The sequence below is a fragment of the Anarhichas minor genome, unplaced genomic scaffold (assembly GCF_050575085.1).
Source record: "Anarhichas minor isolate MPS153535 unplaced genomic scaffold, ASM5057508v1 ptg000027l, whole genome shotgun sequence".
NCBI lineage: Eukaryota > Metazoa > Chordata > Actinopteri > Perciformes > Anarhichadidae > Anarhichas > Anarhichas minor.
In genome coordinates this window covers 12,138,658-12,158,527 of record NW_027466473.1, presented here as the reverse complement: position 1 = coordinate 12,158,527, position 19,870 = coordinate 12,138,658, and the positions used below count along the sequence as shown (strand labels likewise).

The 19,870-nt window shown below is 41.3% G+C and overlaps 2 protein-coding genes across 2 annotated transcripts; one reads left to right on the top strand and one right to left on the bottom strand.

Annotated features, from left to right (window-relative positions):
- Window positions 1-606: 606 nt before the first annotated feature.
- LOC142959921 (uncharacterized) lies at window positions 607-19,326 on the top strand. The gene is made up of 3 exons (XM_076101435.1): window positions 607-1,097; window positions 14,944-15,546; window positions 18,663-19,326. Exons 1-3 carry the CDS (start codon window positions 607-609, stop codon window positions 19,324-19,326), a joined length of 1,758 nt encoding a protein of 585 aa, XP_075957550.1.
- On the bottom strand, window positions 2,031-5,868 carry LOC142960065 (claudin-4-like). Its single transcript, XM_076101660.1, has 2 exons — window positions 5,393-5,868; window positions 2,031-3,763 (listed from the first exon to the last, which is right to left on the bottom strand). The coding sequence occupies exons 1-2, from the start codon at window positions 5,866-5,868 to the stop codon at window positions 3,115-3,117; spliced, it is 1,125 nt and encodes a 374-aa protein (XP_075957775.1). The 3' UTR covers window positions 2,031-3,114.
- Window positions 19,327-19,870: the final 544 nt, after the last annotated feature.

The following is a 19,870-nucleotide window of genomic DNA, read 5'->3' as shown; positions in this document are numbered from 1 at the left end:
AGTGTTTAAATGTTAAAACTGACTCAAAGTCCTGTGTTTTCGGCCTTGTCTGGTGGTTTATTGGTTATTCTGACAATAATTCTACTAAAGATCGTTTGTAATCCTACTTGTGTATTTCTTTTCCTCCTAAACACTTGTGAATACAAATTCTCTCATTTCTCTATTATATCTCTCAACATAAGCCCTGGTTGGGAATCACTATGATTAATCAATTATTGCTTGACATGATTGGTTTGCAGAAGACTTGATGTTCATATTTTAGACAAAGTTTATATTCCACAGTATATTTTTCTACTCCATGAAGTTAGTTTTTCACTTTTCCCAACATCAGACCTGAACCACACTGTTTGAACCTCTTTTCTTTCTCAGAGCTCTGCTGGGGCACCAGAGGGCCTCTTTGTAGGAGAGAAACACCTCTGAACTCAAAGGCAGCATGATGGATGTATATATCTGAGCACTGAAGCCAAAGCCCACCCAGAGGAGGGGGCTACTCAGGGGCATCTGTGAGTCATATAAAACGTCCTCACAGTGGGAGAGCTTTTAGTTAGCAGCCCCGTGAAGAACTGATAACAGAGCAAGAAAGAGAAGAAGTACCACCAAACTGCAATGGTATCTTTAGGGCTGCAGATTCTGGGCGTCGGGCTGGCGGTGCTTGGATGGATTGGAAACATACTCATCTGTATGCTGCCCCTGTGGAAAGTGTCTGCTTTTATCGGGAACAACATCGTGGTGGCTCAGACCATCTGGGAAGGACTGTGGATGACCTGCGTGGTGCAGAGCACCGGCCAGATGCAGTGCAAGGTCTACGACTCCCTGCTGGCCTTGCCTCCGGACCTCCAGGCGGCTCGGGCTATGGTGGTCATCGCCATCCTGTTCTCTCTGTTCGGCCTGCTGCTCTCTGTGGTCGGGGGGAAATGCACCACCTGCGTTGGGGACAAAGTAGCAAAAGCCAAAGTGGCCATCTCCGCAGGTGTTTTCTTCATCTTGAGTGGGGCTCTGTGTCTGGTGACTGTGTCGCTGCCTGCCAATACTGTCATAAAGGACTTCTACAACCCCATGGTCCCTGACGCCCAGAGGAGGGAGCTGGGTGCATGTCTGTACATGGGCTGGGGAGCATCAGGACTTCTGCTGATCGGTGGAGCTCTTCTCTGCTGTCAGTGCCCGTCAGGAGGAGACCGCTACAATGGAGCAAAGTACTCCGCGCCCAAATCCACAACGCCCGGGAAGGAATTTGTCTGAGTTGCTGCATTACATGAGAGGCAGCACTCTATGAACAGCATCTAACTTTATACACAGTACAAACTTGTTGCTTATGAAGTTGTGATTTGCATTGTGACTAATTTTACTAACACATTTTGGGGATGTGCCATGTTACAATTATGCAACATGTTAACATGAGTTAAGATTGAAGCTTCGCTCATTTCTTTTTACATTGTTGTTTATTAATTTCTATATTAATTCAGTGTCAGACTCTGTTTTCATTTATCTTATTTACAACATAAGCACTTCAGAAAGACGACTTGTGTATTTGTTGTGGGATTTATTTGTAATTTAGTTTTTCAGTCAGATAATAAACAGATTTTTTTTGGCAACAATGTTTTGATGATTTGACTGATCTGGTGGAACGTAACAAAATGCATTTTCCTGAGCAATGTGGTTCAGTAAAAGTTTTCAGATAGTTATTCAATGCTAAATTCCAGAGAGAAATATTGCACTGTTTACACTGCTATAAAGTAACTAGTTACTTTAAAAAGATGTTTACACATAAAACGCACTGCATTGTTATAGATTAAACTATCAAAGTTGTTGTGTGCTGTACAGATTGTAAAGCTATGTGACTATATGTAATAGTTAAATTTAGCTCCACCTCAACCAGCTAAAACATTAAAATGCTGCTTTTAATTTCACATCATAATTAACATGCACACCACTGGGGATTCTGCAAAGTGAGTACTTTTACATTTGATGCTTAAAGTTTTTTTTTTGTTTTTTTTTTATTATACTTCTGTACGTTTCCCTACAATTAAGAATCATTTTTAATGCAGGGCTTTTACTTTTATTTTTACTATTTTTGGTATTTTAGTTTCAGCTACTAAGTAAGTAAAAGATCTGAATACTTCTTCCACTGAAACAGGGAAAGGTTACAGGGGCGTATGTTTTCCTTTTCAGACTGGTTTCAATTGAAAATGTCTGCTAAAAAAAAAAAAAAAAACGTTAAAGTTTAGAATATATCAACCTGACAAGAATTGGCAGATGTGCTCTTACTGGGCAAAGTGTAAATATCCATTCTTTGGAGATATAAAACAGTTCCTTAGCAACATGAATCCAAGCATACAAAGAGCACTGTTGTCTCTGGCAGGGACGTCCATTTTATTTGAGACAGAAACTGTAAATAACCGTCTTAATATAAGGGCAGTGGATTACACCATGGCAAGCATCTCAAACAAATACAGAGTAAATTCCCAGGAGCCTACTGCTCTGGATTCCTGAGTGCCTTGTCACTCGTGCTTATTGAGAAGTTCAGTTTCAGTTTTATCACAGTGTTTCTTGCAGGTGCAGAGTGGACACGAGAAAGGAACATATGAACAAAGAGGCTTTATTTCCGACATCTGAAAGTCAATTAGAAGTCCAACAGTGATCATTATATCATCATACAGTTGACAAAAAAAAAAAAAAAAAAATCACATCTGATTTCAACAGCATATTGTTTATTATTAAAATTAGCTTTTGAAAAATCTCCTTTCGTGCAGATTTTTTGGCTTTCACATCTTCTTTGAGCAGCAGATAATATATTGTTTCAGCATATTGTTTCAGTGAAATGTTACAGGTTTTCAGGCCTTAGATTCACGGATAATTGACAGCATATATCAACCTTTGATAGAGACACATTTCATAAAAACAAAAAAGAAGAAAACAAACCACCACACAATTTATGTCAATTTAATTTAACCCTAACCTTTTCCTAATCAACCAAGTACACATATTTCTTGTTAAGTCATCCACAAAACATAATTTTGAAGAAAGAGATATTTCTGTGCAACGTTTTGGTGTGAGCATTAACAAATTTGAATGAAAATCTTGAGATATGTTATGCTGCAGTTCCAGCCAAAACACTCACACATAGTCAACGTTTGAAGATGCAGTTCTCACAGGGGCGAACTTGGCAGGTATGTAGGGTCTTGTGCCGTCCTTTGGGGGGCAGTTGTTACAGAGCAGGCCTCCTCCCAGCAGCAGCAGCCCAGCGGAGCCCCAGCCGATGTAAAGTGCAGCCCCGAGCTCCCTCCTCTGAGCCGCAATCACCATGGGGTTATAAAAGTCCCTGATCACTGCGTGAGCAGACCACGACACTGGGATCATGATCAGCAAGGCTGTTATTATGAAGATCACTCCGGACACAATGCAGGCTTTGGCTTTGGCCACTTCGTCCTCCATGCAGTTGGTGCACTTTCCTCCAACCACGGCCATGAGGATGCCGAACACCCCGACGATCACAGCGATGACCACCATGGCCCTGGCAGCCTGCAGGTCTTGAGGTAGCGCAAGCATGGAGTCGTACACCTTACACTGCATCTGGCCCGTGCTCTGGACCACGCAGGTCATCCACAAGCCTTCCCAGATCACCTGGGCGGTGACGATGTTCGCCCCGACAAAAGCGGTGACTCTCCACATGGGCATGGCGCAGGTGATGATGGTGCCCAGCCAGCCGATGAAGGCCAGCAGCACACCCATGATCTGGAGGCCCTGAGAAACCATGATAATGCCACTGCAGCCACGACTCAAAAGGTTGCTCTGACAGAAATGTTCCCGCCTGGAAGATTATTTAAGTCTGAATGCATAAACACAACAGAGATTGTAATTGCTCTCATATACTCCACGCTCACACCTGCTCGAGGAAGAGTTTGCAGTGCTCTGAGGCTCTGAGGTCCCACTGTGAGAAGATGACTGCTTCCCATTGTGGTTCAAACTTTCAGGGTGGAGTTTCTGGGCTCCCAGACAAAAGAGGGGAAAGCTGAGACTTGATATCCACAAACCTCGTTCTCTCTCTGTTCATTGTTCCCACACATACAAGCTTTGTTACCTCAAGCAAGACTTTGAGACTGTGCTCGCACACATACACACACACCTACATACACATACACATACACACACACACACACACACACACACACACACACACACACACACACACACACACACACACACACACACACACACACACACATACAGACCCATTTAGACCAAGTCTTGAGCAAACACAAACTCTAAAGTTCACAGTTTAGGTCAGTATATTCAATTAAAAACAGACCAGGAAGTGGATGTTTCTGAAAGGACAAAGCGTTCTCCAATCCAATCTTCATTTAAACAGAGAATTAACCTTGGAATAGCTTTTATCATTTTCAATACAATTAAAATTGATCTCAAGCTCTAGGTTTGGATGTTCAATTAAGGGACTTTAATCATATCGGTCAAAATAGATTCTTAGAGGAATATATTGATATATTATTTACTCTCTTAACAATAGAAAGGTTGGTCCTGTGAACTGAAGTACAAACATCGTTGCCCTAACGGCTCACAGCTTGAACAAAGACCAGTTCCCAACGACCTTGTTTTTCTGCCACACCTAAACCTGATTTACAAGAAAGTCACACAATAGAGGTCTCTCAACCGCTTTGAAAGGATCCTTGTTCAAACAATTGTGTCACTAAATGTGAAAAAAGTACAATTAATATTAAAACCTGTGAATATAGATTTTCAATGATTTTAATATTGATGATATTGATATTGATTTGTTCCATTTTAAGAGCCCTGGATGAATCATGTTGGTGAAAATAAAAAGCAAGCACAAAAGATGTCTGATTTGTAAACAAAATATTTATTTACAGTTTAACTGGTACATCGTGAATCTCATACACGGTTTATAAAAACAATCCACATACAGCTTTTTCAAATTAGGTTATAGAATATTCATACGACTCAGAAAAGACAAATGACTACTATTCATATCAAAAACCATACACATACAAATAACTGTGTTAACATATACGATTGAATTTACTCCTTGGGTGTGGTTCTTTTCTCAATGTTTATTCCCATCAAAGACTCAGGAATACTTTTTGCTCAAGTAACATCCTGGAATATCAACACACACAACCCAGTAGCAGCAGTGCATCTGTCCCAGTAAACATGGCTTTGTGGATCTATTTACAGACGTTCAGATCTGTTTCAGACAAAGTCTTTCCCGGACGCTGGTGCTGAAGCCTCAGATCTGGCAGCTTTGTACCTGGCGTTGTAGGAGTCATCATCCTTAGGAGGGCAGTTGCTGCAGAGTATCCCCCCTCCGATCAACATCAAGGCGCCCGCCCCCCACCCGATGTAGAGCGCAGCACCCAACTCTCTCTTCTGGGAACTGTTCAACAGCGGGTTGTAGAAGTCTCGGATGACGGTGTGGGCCGTCCAGCAAACAGGGATGAGACAGAGGACCCCAGCTATGATGAACATAACTCCAGCTGCAATGCCCACCTTGGACTTGGACGAAGCATTCTCCACACAGTTGGTGCATTGCCCCCCGGCTACGCTGAGCAGGATAGCCAAGACGCCTACCACGATGGAGAGGATGGTCAGGGCCCGGGCAGCCTGGATGTCAGCGCCGAGGGCCAGCATGGAGTCGTAGACCTTACACTGCATCTGGCCTGTGCTCTGGTGCACACAGGTCATCCAAATACCTTCCCATGAGGTTTGCGCGGTCACAATGCTGCTGCCGATAAAAGCGGTGACCTTCCACATGGGAATGGCACACACAATGATGGCGCCGATCCAGCCCAGGATCCCCAGAGCTGCGCCCAGAATCTGTATCCCAGCAGACACCATCGCGGAGAGCTGATTTCTTTGAGTTGCTTCAAACGAAACTCTTTTAAAACGAATTCCTCTCTAGCAGTGAGGTAAGCCTTGGGGTTGTTTGTTTCCTTCTGTGATGGAGGCAAGTCCTTTGTTAGTCGAGTGAGTTTGCTAAATGGGAGAGGATCCAGAGGCGCAGGTATATGATCGCCTTACTGAGAGAGGAGGGGCCATGGAGGAGAAAGAGCTCACCGTCATCAGTCCCTGCTCTTCAGGTTCATTCCCTTAAACGCCACAAACCCATAACCTGTTCTCCCTCCCCAACCATCCTGCCTGTCTCACTGAGTTTAACAAAAGAACCCGTGAAAATATTGAACACACAATTCTAACACAATATGAGCATCTCATTGAAGAAAAAATGATGGTAACAGAACATTTGTTCAGTTCATCTTCCCTCTTATTCCCCCTCCCCCATTTTCAGTTTCACCTGAAGCAGCAAGAGGGTGGAGTAACGTCCAGAGTGAGAGATGACTCAGTTTGTTTTTAATAACAATACCTTTCTTACAAAACTTCCAACAGACCAAATATGGTCTGCTGTACAACACCTTCATAAACTACGGATGACATACTGCGAAGAGTCTAAATAGATATTTGGAATGTCTTCACGAAACTGTGTCCATTTTACCGCATGAATGATTGTGGTTTCAATTGAAGTCAAGAACAGGTCTCGTGCTTCCTCGTCACTTTTGACGTTTTCAATATTAAATCAATACCACGATCTGTCCCTTGAGTATCGAAGCATGAACATAGTAATAATAATAATTCCGTAGTTGCTACGAGCGGAGATGCTATTGCAAGATCGGATATTGTAGGAGAACAAATTTAGAATACATTATCAGTGAACAGTCTGAACATTTGGCAGACATTTTTATCAAAAACATTTCCTCTTTATGTTGATGAAGAAACATATCCCATGTCTGGGATACATTTTGTTTCCTTTTCACATATTTGTTGTTGACTTCATTTTTGTATTCTTTGGGGGGGGGGGGGGGGGGTTCACCTTTATTTATTCAGGCGGAGAGTGTCACTGAAAGCAATTTCAGGTCTATTTTACTGCCTAATTGTCCGTCTTTGTAAAATGCTCAGACAATAATGCTTTTATCAGTTAAGAATTTGAGACGGCCATGTCTGAAACGTTCTGAGAGCGCACCTTGTTACAAAAAGTTGGTGCATGATGTGCACTCTGTGATGATGTCATTTTCTGGCATGTGTACACCTCACACCTGTCACCACGGCAATCATGCACAAGCCTTTACACATTCACACCTGGAAGCTGACCAGGAGGGCTGAAGACCACAGTCTGATCTGCTGGCCACCGAGCAGCTCCACTGGAGGGGTTAAGGGCCTTGCTCATGGGCAGCTCAAGGGTGGTAATGAGGGAGGGGCAAGCACTGCTTTGCACTCTCACCCAGATTTATCCTGCAGGTCTTGAGGATTGAACAGACGATCTTCCGTTCACAATTTGTTATTGCAAATTAATTATATGTAAATGTAAAAAAAACTTGTTTCTAAGCACTCCTTTTAATGGTCAGTAGATTTTGCCCTCTCATTTTCATCTCATTTCTCACTTTGAGGCAGGAAGTGACAGCTGTCTACTTTAAGTTTTAAATAAACACTTTGTTTGAAATTTAAATAATTATGATGTCTTTTAAATATCAGGTATTCTTACGTTGTCAAGTCTGAAAGTATAATTTATTCTAATGTTAAGAAGCAAGAGTAGGAGTCTCCATCACAAATGAACACATTGGCAAATGTTTTTCTGTCAGCTATATACACTCCACAGCTGAGCAACTTGACTCAACCTATCAATTCACATGATCACTTTGCTTGAGACTGAAGATGAGGCAGGAAACCGTCACTTTAACACTCCAAAATATATCATCAGTTGTCTCCTTTGTTGAAACTATTGTCTATCCTTTGGGTCAAACTTTTTATGGTTTAGCAGGAGACATGTTGATGTTGGTCACAGTAAATGTGCTGTTAGCTGAAGTGTTTATGTTGACAAGCTGCACAACTTGTTTAATGAGACATAAAGAGCCAATGTCGCTCTGGTTTCACACCAATGACAAAACATTGAATGATTACTGTAAATGACTGGGGAGGATATCACACTGACAAAGACCCTTGATCTTTCATCATTATTTTGATCCATACACACACACACACACACACACACACACATACAGATACACACACAATCTATTCTTTAGATTTGCTCTGAAGCACACAATAATTGTGTGCTTAAAAGAAAGAAAAAACTGCAAATTGAGATTTGGTGAGGTGATAAACGTATAGCCAGAGGTTGGCACTAGGTGTAACTAAAACTATATGGAATCATTCAACATGTTGCTCCAGATAACAACTTCTCTACTTGAACATATTGTGATTCATCAATTCTTTGTGACCCTCTTTGTGTCATTTACCAACAATTTCAATATCTGACACCCCTACAAATCAAAAACTTTATCAGATTGTGTCCAAAATATGCAGTGTTGTTTTTAAAGACGTATCTGTGAAGCAGAAACATTTATGTGCTTCAGTGTATTTAATGACAGGTATTCTGCAACTCTCGGTGTTGTCGACAGGTGTGTACACAGAAGGTATACTTGCAATTAAAAAGTTATATTCAGGAAGCCCGAAGCATGTGACCTCTGATAAACGCAGCTCCAACGTGATTTCATGACACTCCCTGGGTTTAGATACAAGATCACAGGAAAAGAGATATTTCTGGGAAATTGGTGTGGGGGGCGGAGTGGGGAAGGGCAACAAAAAAGAGTCAGTGTTATGATATACGGCGTATGTGACAGGTCTGGATTTAGGGACTTCTAAATGTTGTAACCCTGACGTGAAAGAAACCCTGTCTGCTATTCACCGCTCTGCCCAAAGGGAGGCAGCAACTTCTTCTTTCAAAACGTTTACTGTGTGTGTGTGTGTGTGTGTGTGTGTGTGTGTGTGTGTGTGTGTGTGTGTGTGTGTGTGTGTGTGTGTGTGTGTGTGAGTGTGTGGTGTACACACCCTGAAAGTCACTGGGTTTAAACCTGACTAAGAGGACTTTTTTTTTTATGCTGTCAGTTTATTGTCATGCAGTCCGGTGTGAACCTATACATTTCATTTTATATGTCAATGCAGCAATAAAATACACAACTCTGATTTTGTTTGGAGCTTTGTGCACAAAGAGAAAGAAGGATGGGGTGGTGTAGCATCGCCCAGTGTTCAAACAACTTTTAATGTGTCCATAAATCTTGAAGCAGCCATTAAATCCAAGGCTACCTCTTTCAAAAGACGTATTACTTAGTAACAGAGAGTCCGCTTAAAGAGCAGTATCGCCACCGAGCAGTCACCTAATAAAGGCTGCCAGTGGAAATCCCCATCTCTCTTTGAAACGGGCAATTTGAAATGAAAGGCTGGTGATTGGCTAGGAGATATTCCTCCTATATTATTATAAGTGTGATTTTGACTCAACAGATTGGTGTGTTCGTTAGTAAACTGTTTTCCATTCTTTAAATATGGGGTGTAACATCTTTATGAGGTCCTCTCAGGCCAACAGTTTCTATTGAATTAAACTGCCACTATCTCATCTTGATAGACAGACAGTTTAGGAACTTGTCTTCTTTAATATAGTCGAAGAAGAGGTTTCATTTTCTATTGTAGTTACGTACAAGTTTTATTCTTGTCAATTGTGACTAGTGTGCAATCTACCCCCAATCTAGGTTTGAACAAGACCGTGAAATTAATATTTCTTAAATCAGGAATTTTACAGTTACTTCAGCATATTTTGACTTTAGTGTTATTTTGAATAAGTTGTAGGTTAAGTCGATATGCAGGAGAGTACAACAAAGCGTTAGGGCCATTGCAGGTTAAAGAAAATGGAGCTGGGAAAGGGAGGTGATCTTTATAGAAAAACAAACAAAGTGACACATTTTATGAGAAAGGACGGCCTCTGAGTGAGACGAAGGTCCTGATAGACAAACTTGTTTTTTGTTTTCTTTTATGTTCATTCTGTGTTCTTTTATGAATATAATAAATACTAATATTGTAGAAAGTACAGTAAAGACTCAGAACTTCTATCTTTGACTACACAAAGACGCGTCATGTATCTCAGCACGGATAACACAAAAGACAACCCAGTCAGCTACAATAATATGTTTTGCAACCGTCGGCTCAAGTTATCGCAGTGTTTAACGGAGGCATCTGTGGTGGGATGAGGTTGATCCAACCTTGCAAAGCGAAGTGGTAACAAATATACCCCACTACTTTTCACTACCACGATTTTGCACTCTATTTTTCAGTTTTTTGGCATTTATTTATCACTTTATAATTTCTGAAATTTGTGAGTTGTTTTTTTCTCATAAATTTGCCACTTTAATCTCAGAGAATGTCCAAGTTTCTTTTCTCATGAATTTACGCCTTTAATCTGGAAATTTCTGAGTTTTTCTGGTAATATTACCCCGTCCCCCAGCTCGGTAATTATTGTTTTACCTAAAATTGCTTTAATGCGTCGTTGTATAAGAGCTATAAAGCACTAAATGGTTTAGGGCCAAAATACATCTCTGATCTGCTTCTACCTTATGAACCATCCCGACCCCTTAGGTCGTCTGGGACTGATCTACTTTCTGTTCCCAAAGTCAGAACTAAACATGGAGAAGCAGCGTTCAGTTGTTCTGCTCCACATATCTGGAGCAAAGTCCCAGAAAGCTGCAGGTCTGCTGAGACCCTCAGCTCCTTTAAATCAAGATTGAAGACTTTTCTGTTTGCTGCCGCCTTTAATTTAACCAGAATCAAGGATATTAATCAATTTCTGCATTTTACTACTGTGTTTTATATCTTACACTGCTTTCTAGTGTTTTAATGACTGTTTTTATTGTTTCAATGAATGTTCTTAATTGTTTTTTAATCTCCTTTTCTTTTGCCTTATGTTTTGATGCTTTTAATGGTTTTATGTGAAGCACTTTGAATTACCTTGTTGTTGAAATGTGCTATACAAATAAACTTGCCTTGCCTTGCCTTGCCTACAGAAACTGTATCATTAATGACAAAAGTCCCCTATTTCTTCTGCATGAAACCTGTACAAACATGGACGAACAATGCTCAGTTAACCAGAACACAACAATGCAATAATAACGCTGTAGATTAAGTAGCAGAAACTGCAGCCTGTTGCTCCAGCTATAGTTACGCTATAACTTAGTAGAACTTGGTTACACCCATTACACCATACAAGTTAGTTACAAAGTAGACTTAAGATATAAAATGTACAAATCCCCCGAGCAGGTGTGAGTCAGTTACTATCACAACGAAGGGGGAAAAAATTGAAAGAGGAGAGGGATTGATATCAAGAGAGTCATGAGTGAGACGTCATGCTGCATTCACTTGAGATGGGAATTATTGCTGGCACTACTTGCTTAAAACTAAAACGTGTAATTGTTTATGTGTTGACTTTCTTTTGCGTGTGCGTGTATTACAACCATCCTCACAAAACATGTAAGTACAGCAGAAGCGATTTATCAATGATTGTTGAATTCCTAATGAGTTAACAGACAAACTATTATACGTCACACTTATTTTAATTCCTGACCCTTAGTTAATGGTAGTTTTTCTTCCATTTTACCACTAAGTGCTTTTTTTTTTGTTACGTTGAATGAAAAACACAAATAATACATGTACTTTAGTTTCAGAGCAGGGCAGTATCAGTACTTCCTGGAAGGGTATTTCCGTAACTGTCTTCCCTCCTGTATTCAGGTTAGCACAGTATGATCAGTGTGTTGGCTGTAGTTGCTGACCCATGCACCCATCTGAATTTCGCTTGGCAGTTGACCAAATAGATAAACCTGTTATATATACAGTCTGCATTCTGCAATAACCTCTCCAAACACACAGTAGGATACCATCCTACTGTGTGTTTACTCTGCAGCTGGAGAGAAGGAAGAGCTCACAATTTCACGAATCCACCAATACACACAGGGACAAAACAGGGAAATGGATAATCGCTCTGCTATCTGAAACTCATTGATCAACTCTTGTGAGAGATTGAGCCGCCAGTGAAACTCCACACACTGCACACATATATATGGAGTTGTTACAGTATTCATAAGTGAAGAGCTGTTTTGGTAACATGAAAATGATATGAATGATTACTCCAGGCCGTAAATGTATTTTATGACAAATGTATATTTAGCCTGCCCACATCACCAAACTTTTCCAGCAGTTTGGTTTGGTGTGATGCTGGTGTCACTAACAGCTGAAAAAACAACAACATAAAACTAACCAATTAGAGCTCTGCAGGCAGCATTGAGAACGGGGATGCCATCCTGGGCCAAGAAACGACGGTTTTGGATCAGGCTTGGTCGAACCAGCCGATGGAAGGACAATTTCCAGAGAGGGATAGTCGTCGATGAGAAGTAGAAGGAAAAGTTTTGCATGTCCAGAGCGTTGATCGTATCTTTGAGTGAGCTCCTTCGTCTTTACATCGAAGGGGAATCAACGGTGATGAGATCTCCAGGTGTTTTGAAAAAGGTAGCCTGTACACTGTACTACCCAACTAGACTGCAGAAGATAGCTAAGGCCTTTGGCTTGCCACGAGAAAGAGTCTCAAACATTGTTAGGCAAGTCTGCCACGCCAAAACAGCCGTGTGGAGAAAATACAGTATTCGTTTTAGAAAATATCTGTATACGTGTAGACTGGGTTTAAATTAATTAATTAATTAATTGAAATAAATTGGTGAAGAAACACGACTTCAAATGCTACTTTTGCTGTGTGCAAATAAAAGAGTGTGCACAAGACACTGCTTGCTGGAGTACACACCGTAGTAGTGCTGTTGATCAGCGACTCCAAAGCCAAATATTTCTTGATTAAGCATGCAAACAAAGAAGCTGATAGTATTGACAGTCAAATATGATTTGAATTGTTAGCGGATTGTTTGTTTCCTTCCTAAATACAAAGATAATCTCAATGAATTGCCTTTTATCAGGCTTTATCTTATCATGGTTACAGTGTTAACCATTCTTTAGCAGACGTGTAATGTTGACTAATGTTGAAGTGTGATAATGTGATCACGTATACCAGATACAAGTGTCAGAGTGTGATAGTGGCACCGGAGTGATGACTTGGACAAATCACAGTCAACCTTGTGGGAGAATATTACATTTAATAGTCCAATATTATGTAGTGTGTCAATGTAAAATCATACATGTTTAAGTTCATTCATATTTGTATGACTTCAATAGTTGAAAATATTACCTAACTGTATACTTACTAACTGTGAAGGGAGGAAAGTTGTTGTACTGACACTTTAGAAGAAAGCGCTGTCGCTTTAAGAGAGTCTTTGGAGACCGTGATGTATGCAGCCTGAAGGCAAAAATGTGCTTGTGCTTAACCGTGGGATTTGTTAATAAAAGTTGCAAAACGAAGATGGACGTGTATTTGGACAGTTCATTTTAAGGGTGCAACAATTACAACCACGAACCAAAACACTTTTCCATTTCTGCATGACATTTCTTACATTTTGGTTCGCAATTTTGTTGTTTGCTGGTTTTATGTTTATTATGTGGAGACTGTCTGATCAAAGACAACCCCGTGTTAAGATGTTGAAAAAGGATACTTTGAAATGAGTTCCCTCGTCTCGAAGTTAATGGCTTTTTTGAATGGCTTTTTGGTCAGATGTCAATAGTAATTATTTATAGTGAATACATCACTCATGAATTGTGAAGCTTTCACAGGTCTCACCCATTTACTTTGGTTAAAACAAACTCAGGTCCATTTTCCCGGTTAGTACGGTTTGTTTGGGCTGGCGTGAAAGCTGTCAATGGAACCCTGGTGCGGATCAAACAGCGGAGAAGGATCTATCTCCTCTTCCAAGTGGACTCTGGTGTGTTTCGTTTGTGGTGTGAAAGCAAATAAACCAATCACAGCATGATTTTAGCATGATTTCAAAAGCTTAAATTTTGTTTGTGTTTCTCCCCAACATGAAAAAGAAAATATTGGCAGAAAAAGTTGGTTCACAGAGGTCACATCTATCAAATATATTTGTAACCTTTCTAGTTTGTCATTAACTAAAATCGCCTGTGTGACCGAGTGGAGATGGTACGTGTTATAAAAACAGCTATAAAAACTGTCACATCGTGTTTTTGTCGAGGCTATAAAAACATGGCACATCACAACAACAAAAAATAATGGAAACAGAAAATATGTAACAGAAAAACAGTCTGCTTACATTTAATATGTGCCAAAGTTCTCTTCCTCAGTCTTACTCAAACACAATCCCACGCTATGCAAACACAAACACACACACACGCACACGCACACACACGCACGCACGCACGCACACACACAGCTATTAGAATTCATGTATATTCCTTACGGCCTCATGTGGTCACCTATCAACCACATAACAAGCTCGGCTTGGCCACTCATTACCTACTGACAGCAATAAAGCCGACACACCCAGAGCTACCATGGGCAAAAGGTTAAACCATAAAACTGCTCCTCATTTGAAAAAACACACACACGAGCACCAACACACCTAGGTGGTAAATGAGGCCAATGCCTAGACCTCACCTGATTGGTTTGGTTTGACGAGTGATGTCATCTCTTAGGAGGGCCTGACCACTTAGTAATAAAACAATGCACAGATAAGGGTCATCGACTACTTCAGAGCAGAAGAACAGAGGAAACGTCTGAGCGGACACGTACACGCAGCAGAGTTTGTGGAGGAAGCACACTGTGACAAATCGACACTTCTGGATTCAGCAGCAGGTGCAGTAGCTACAGCTTGAGGAGAGGACATACCTGGTGGAAAGAAGGGTCGACAAAGTGGAGCTTGAAGGGCAAAAGCAAGAAGGCCTTTAAGTATTAGCTGGAAAATAAAAGGAAGACAGGGAAGCAAGGACAACCGAGAGAAAGAGAAAATCATATATAGAGGAACCGAGAGGAGAGGAAGGACTAATAAAGGAGCTTTTGATCCAAAAGGGGGCACGCTTGTCTGAGTGCACTATGGTGTCTTTTGGACTTGAACTGGTCGGCGTCATTCTGTCAGTGCTCGGCTGGGTGCTGAGTGTGACCAGCTGCGCCTTGCCAATGTGGAGGGTCTCGGCCTTCATTGGCTCCAACATTGTCACAGCTCAGGTGTACTGGGAGGGCCTGTGGATGAACTGCGTGTTCCAGAGCACGGGACAGATGCAGTGTAAGGTCTACGACTCCATGCTGGCTTTACCTCAGGACTTGCAGGCCGCCAGGGCGCTCACCATCGTCTCTATCATCGTGGGGGTGGTGGCTCTCCTGATATCTATGGTCGGAGCAAAGTGCACCAACTGCATCGAGGATGAAGGGGTTAAAGCCAGGGCGATGGCCGCCTCAGGCGGCGCGTTCATCACAGCCGCTCTGACCCAGCTGGTGCCCGTTTCCTGGTCAGCACACACCATCATAATTGAGTTCTACAGTCCACTCATCCACTCTGGTCAGAAGATGGAGATCGGGGCGGCGCTGTATCTAGGCTGGGCTGCCGCGGCCCTGCTGCTGATTGGAGGGTCCATCCTCTGCTGCAGTTGCCCTCCAAAGGAAGATAAACCGAGGTACAGCGTGCACCCTCAGAGTCGTATGGCGTACTCCGTCGCACCGAGGTCAAACGCTCCAAGCTCCTACAACAGGAGGGACTACGTGTGAAGGAAGAGTACAGGACAGAGGGGGGAGTAGGAGGAAATGTCACCTCCTTCATATTATTTTCACTTGTATCCTGCTTATTTGTACATTGTCCGGAAATGAGCACAGAACTGAAGCTAAATAATAATTATTGGTAAAATGGTAAAAATGGTAAAAGAGTCAACCAGTTTGAGAATATTAAGGAGCATAGATAATTGTAAATCTGCAGGCAGTTTTTTAATACTTAAATAAGAATTGATTTAAAAGCTCTATTCGGATGTTTGATGGTTCTGTTTACATTTACCATTGGTCTAAATCAAGTTTAAGAAGACGTGACCGAATATGGTAACAGAAGTTCACAAATTTTGTCTATGTGGTCAGTTAAGAGACTTTATCCCATTTACATCCCATATACATATATATATATTTATTATTTGTGCTTATAACATGTACGATGCTTTATGAATGCTGTGTTTAGACATTGTATACTAAGGTTGATGCTTTTATGGCTTTTGATGCATTAACATTGTATGTGTTTGCCAATATCGAGAGAACATTTTGAGTTTACTCTTTGGATGTAAATGTTTTGGTTTTAGATCTACTGAAGTTATTGAAATAACTTAAATAACAAAGTAATAAAGATTTTCACTGTGAAACAGTATGTGGGCCTAATTTATCCGGGTTCTTATTAACAATGATAAAGATGATTAACAAATGTTTTGAAATAATTGAGAGGAAAAGCCATAAATAGTGACAAGGTTTTGACTCCATATACTTTGGAGATAAAAGTGGAAATTCAAATAACAGAATTAAGATGAACAAGTTAAAGACAACATGAGCACATTGTTCAAGAACTGTATTTGTTTTTTACCTTCTTCATTTTTTTAATCTTTTATACCATTTTACATAAACAGCATGAAAAACGGGTGTTGATGTTTTACAGAGTTAGTGAGTTGTGTGTGACAGATGATGCTCTTTTAGATTGTAATGTAAAGGGGAAGTCCTTTCTGTTTGGTGTCTGATCTGCAGAAACCAACTCATTCCTCTTTTGAATAGTCAAATGATCCCTCTGTGGTCTGGCAGGTGTGCTCAGGTGGCAGAGCAGCCTGTTAATCCTGCTCCAGGAGCATTACTACACACAGCCTATTTCTGCTCCTCTGAACAACACTGAACAAACCTCTTCAACTTAAGTAAAAATACTTCTTCCACCACTGGGTGTTACTATTTAAACTATTATTAAAATATCGAAATGAAAAGTACTCATTATGCAGAGCCATTTAGTATATTATTGGATAATAGTTATTGATGAATTAATATGTACATCACTTTAATGTCAGCTAGTAAAAATGGGGCTAATTTTAATTATTTTATCGACTGCAATAAAGTCCAAATTTAAACTATAATAATACATCATCATTTATTAGTTGATTTTATCTTACATCATCCATCTATATATTATGTCAGCGAACTGAATCCTCTCTAAAATAGTGGAAGTATAAAGTATCAAAAACGGAAATGCTGAAGTAAAGTACCTCAAAATTGTACTTGAGTAAACACACTGAATTACTTTCCTCCACTGGTGACACCATCATTTGTCCATATGTATGTGTGTTAGTTTGAGCTTGCATTCTTCCACTGATGATATGATAATATCTGACTTGGTTAAAAATGGAGAATATACATTTATAGCAAAAACAGAAGCAGCTTCGGCTCTTGTTTTGGTAACACAAGCAGCTTGTCAACACATGTGTACTGATACAGGTCGCTTGCAGTAAAGCATCAACTGATGTTGTTACATCAACACGATGGTACGACAAACAGAGCCTCCCTGTTGTTCAGCCTTGGGGATCGTGTGTTGTTACTTTTTTATCTTTGTGAGCTCTAGACTCAAAATGTGAGACTCGTAAAATTTGTGTGTTTGACAAAAACACTGGATCAGCCTGTTGGCGATGAACAGTCGTAGCCCCGTGATATTTAGGTTTGGAGGTGAGTGATGTCTCCAAAAAGAAAGAAAAAAATTGCCCTGATGTGTAGTCCTTTTGATAATGACAAATTCATTACCTCAGAGGTGCTTGCTTGTATTTTAAAACCAACACATTTACAGGAAAGGACAGTGCAAATTTGTACCAATCATTGTGTTAACAGTTAACGACGAGCTAAAAACAAATGTCCTTTAACATTTCTACAGAACAAAAAAGACAAATCCTTATTTTCTAAATTTAGTTAGTGTCATTTTTCTGATTTGTTTGACTAATCTTCAACATGGATTCACATAATACCGCGAGCAAGTTTTTGTTTTCTTAGTTTTTACAGAATACTCAACCACGTGTGTTTCCAGGAATCATTTGGTCAGAGCAAAGAGTTCAACCGATACTGAGAAGATCCCGCTGTCTATATGCTAAAGGTGTCTGAGAATCAGCCGATCATGTTTTCTCTCTGCTCATATTTGCTCTGGGTGCAGTTATTCCGGTTTCCAGCAGAGCTTTTGGGATTGTTTTCCTAACAACGAATCCTGACTGTTTAAAGACTGGAACCAGGAAGTAACGAATAGTATCAGAGGGACAGTCCGAGTGTGTGTTTGTGTGTGTGTGTGTGTGTTTCCATGCTTACTCACAACAAGCTTTCCATGTATAGCCAGAGGCTGAAGCTACTTCTCTGTTTTGCACTGTGGTTAACTAATGCATGCAAGTCAGTGTAAGGAACTACACATATTGGGGTTTTTTGGACGATATTAAACAGAACTTCTCATTCTCTTCTCTCAAGAGACAGCCATCTTACTGTAAGGTGACCAACCCCCACAACCACAGACACACACTCCCACCATCACATCCCTCCTCACCTGTCCTGCCTCCAGCTCCCCTCCTCCACTATATAGAACACAGATGGTGTTCTTTTTTTGTTTGTTGTGTAGACGGCCTCCTTTTTGACATCATCACCGGGGGACTCCTCCTCGCTCTCCTGAGGTATAAAGGATCTCTTGTTCCTGTGGCAGCATCTCATAGCAACATCACACCCTCTTACAGGTGCTCACACTTTTCAAGGACGCCAGAACAACAGAGGAGGAGGACCTTCACCGTAATCTGAAAGTTTTGTTGGAAAATCTGTGGACTCTATTTTAATTTTGTTCTGTCACCAGACCAAGAGCCAGCATGTCAATGGGCATGGAGATCGTGGGTATTGCCTTTGGAGTGATTGGTTTTATCATTGCAATAGTTACATGCGCCCTGCCAATGTGGAAGGTGACGGCTTTCGTCGGAGCCAACATCATCACCGCTCAGACCATCTGGGAGGGTTTATGGATGACCTGTGTCACCCAGAGCACTGGCCAGATGCAGTGCAAGATCTACGACTCGATGCTGGCCTTGGCTCAGGAGCTGCAGGCCTCCCGAGCAATGATGATCATCGCCATCATACTCGGGGTGTTGGGGGTCCTGATCTCCATCGTCGGCGCCAAGTGCACCAACTGCATCGGAGACGAGTCGTCCAAGGCCAAAGTGATGATCATAGCTGGAATCTTCTTTGTCCTCGGCGGCCTTTTGGTCCTCATCCCCGTCTCCTGGTCGGCCAGCGTCATCGTCCGGGATTTCTACAACCCCATCGTGATCTCCTCGCAGAAGAGGGAGATCGGGGCATCGCTCTACATCGGCTGGGGAGCGGCCGTCCTGCTCCTGATTGGTGGGGCGATGCTGTGCAGCAGCTGCCCGCCAAAAGAGAAGAAGTACAAGCCGCCCCGGATGGCCTACACCGCCCCGCGCACCACCAGTGCAGGTGGAGGGTACGACAGGAAAGACTATGTTTGAACGGAAGTGTCTGACAGATTGATTTGGAAAGCAGGATGAACTAAAATGTTTGTTGCACATGAGTGCTTTTGTGCGTCTGTGTTGTAGTTTGCTGTCTGAAACCACAGGGTGAACCCCACGAAAAGACTCCGAAATGAAGATGTGTGTACAACTATTGATTTTCTGCTTTGCCTTTCGCTGACATGTTCATTTACAGAACTTTAAGGTTTTGCTTTGCAGCCGGTGTGTCTTGTTAAAGCGGCTCCTATTTTCTGTATATGAACATTAGAGCATGTTTTCCAAGAAAAAAATAACTTAAATTATTTTGAATTTTCTGAGAACATGTTGTATTTATGCTTTAACTTCTGTGGCATTATGTGAATCTGAAACTGCTTCTTGTGAGCGTGTGTCGCTATATCATTAGCTGTCGGCCTGCTGGTGTCGTGTTTCACTGAAACCGTCAGTTAAAATGCTGTGTGTCGCTGACAATGACAGGGAAAAGCTCGCTCTCATTTTACATGGATTTGGTTGTGTGATTGTTCAGTGTGTGGGTGTGTGTGTGCGT